The sequence below is a fragment of the Trichinella spiralis genome (genome assembly GCF_000181795.1).
Source record: "Trichinella spiralis strain ISS 195 chromosome Unknown Scfld456, whole genome shotgun sequence".
Classification (NCBI taxonomy): Eukaryota; Metazoa; Nematoda; class Enoplea; order Trichinellida; family Trichinellidae; genus Trichinella; species Trichinella spiralis.
The window spans coordinates 1-681 of NW_003527395.1; the positions used below are offsets into that span (position 1 = coordinate 1).

A 681-nucleotide genomic window follows, 5' to 3' on the forward strand; every position below is an offset into this window, starting at 1 on the left:
CGACGTGTACACAGGTATCGACAATGACAGTGTTTATAAAAAAATTCATTGTCACATCGCAAATGCAGTTGGAAAACGTTTGCGATGTTCCACTGCAGCGGTGCAGTTTTGTCGAATACTTCCGCATTCGTTTGCTCTCGATACTGTCATCAGATTTCGTGATGGAAATTTCGACATGACCAAGCTACAGTATGAGATCAAAGCTTACAACAAAGAAGAGTTGCTTGTGCCAGCTGATGAGATCCGGATTGTTTTGTTTGTAGAGCATAATAATCGTTGTCGTTTGCACACGCAAATTCCTCTTGGTCATGTTCAAGCCAGGAAACGGCAAGCGATTCAGCTTGGTTACAAAGTGATCGAGTTGAACGGCTATGAAATAGCTAGACGACCATTGAATGATGTCGAAAACAACCCACCTGGTCAAATGTCATCCAAACAGTTTTTGTAAACAGTAAAAGTCAAATCATCTTCCAATAAGTACGTGCATTTTGAAAATAATATCCGTTTGATAATAAAAAAATAAACTTTCCCTTATTCTTTTATAAGCAAGCACACTTTATATTTTTATACATTAATTTAATGATCTTATTTTTTAATTGGAATTTTATTTACTAATCCTGATGAAAATTTGAAAGCTTTTACCCCATTTCACATGAAACTTGAACCGTCGGAAAATCTTAT

General features: G+C 36.1%; 1 protein-coding gene across 1 annotated transcript; it reads left to right on the forward strand.

Annotated features, from left to right (window-relative positions):
- Window positions 1-68: 68 nt before the first annotated feature.
- Window positions 69-448, forward strand: Tsp_15639 (hypothetical protein; the record flags this gene model as incomplete). The annotated part of the gene is made up of 1 exon (XM_003370840.1): window positions 69-448. A coding segment is annotated over one exon (380 nt), but the record flags the coding sequence as incomplete, so codon positions are not given.
- Window positions 449-681: the final 233 nt, after the last annotated feature.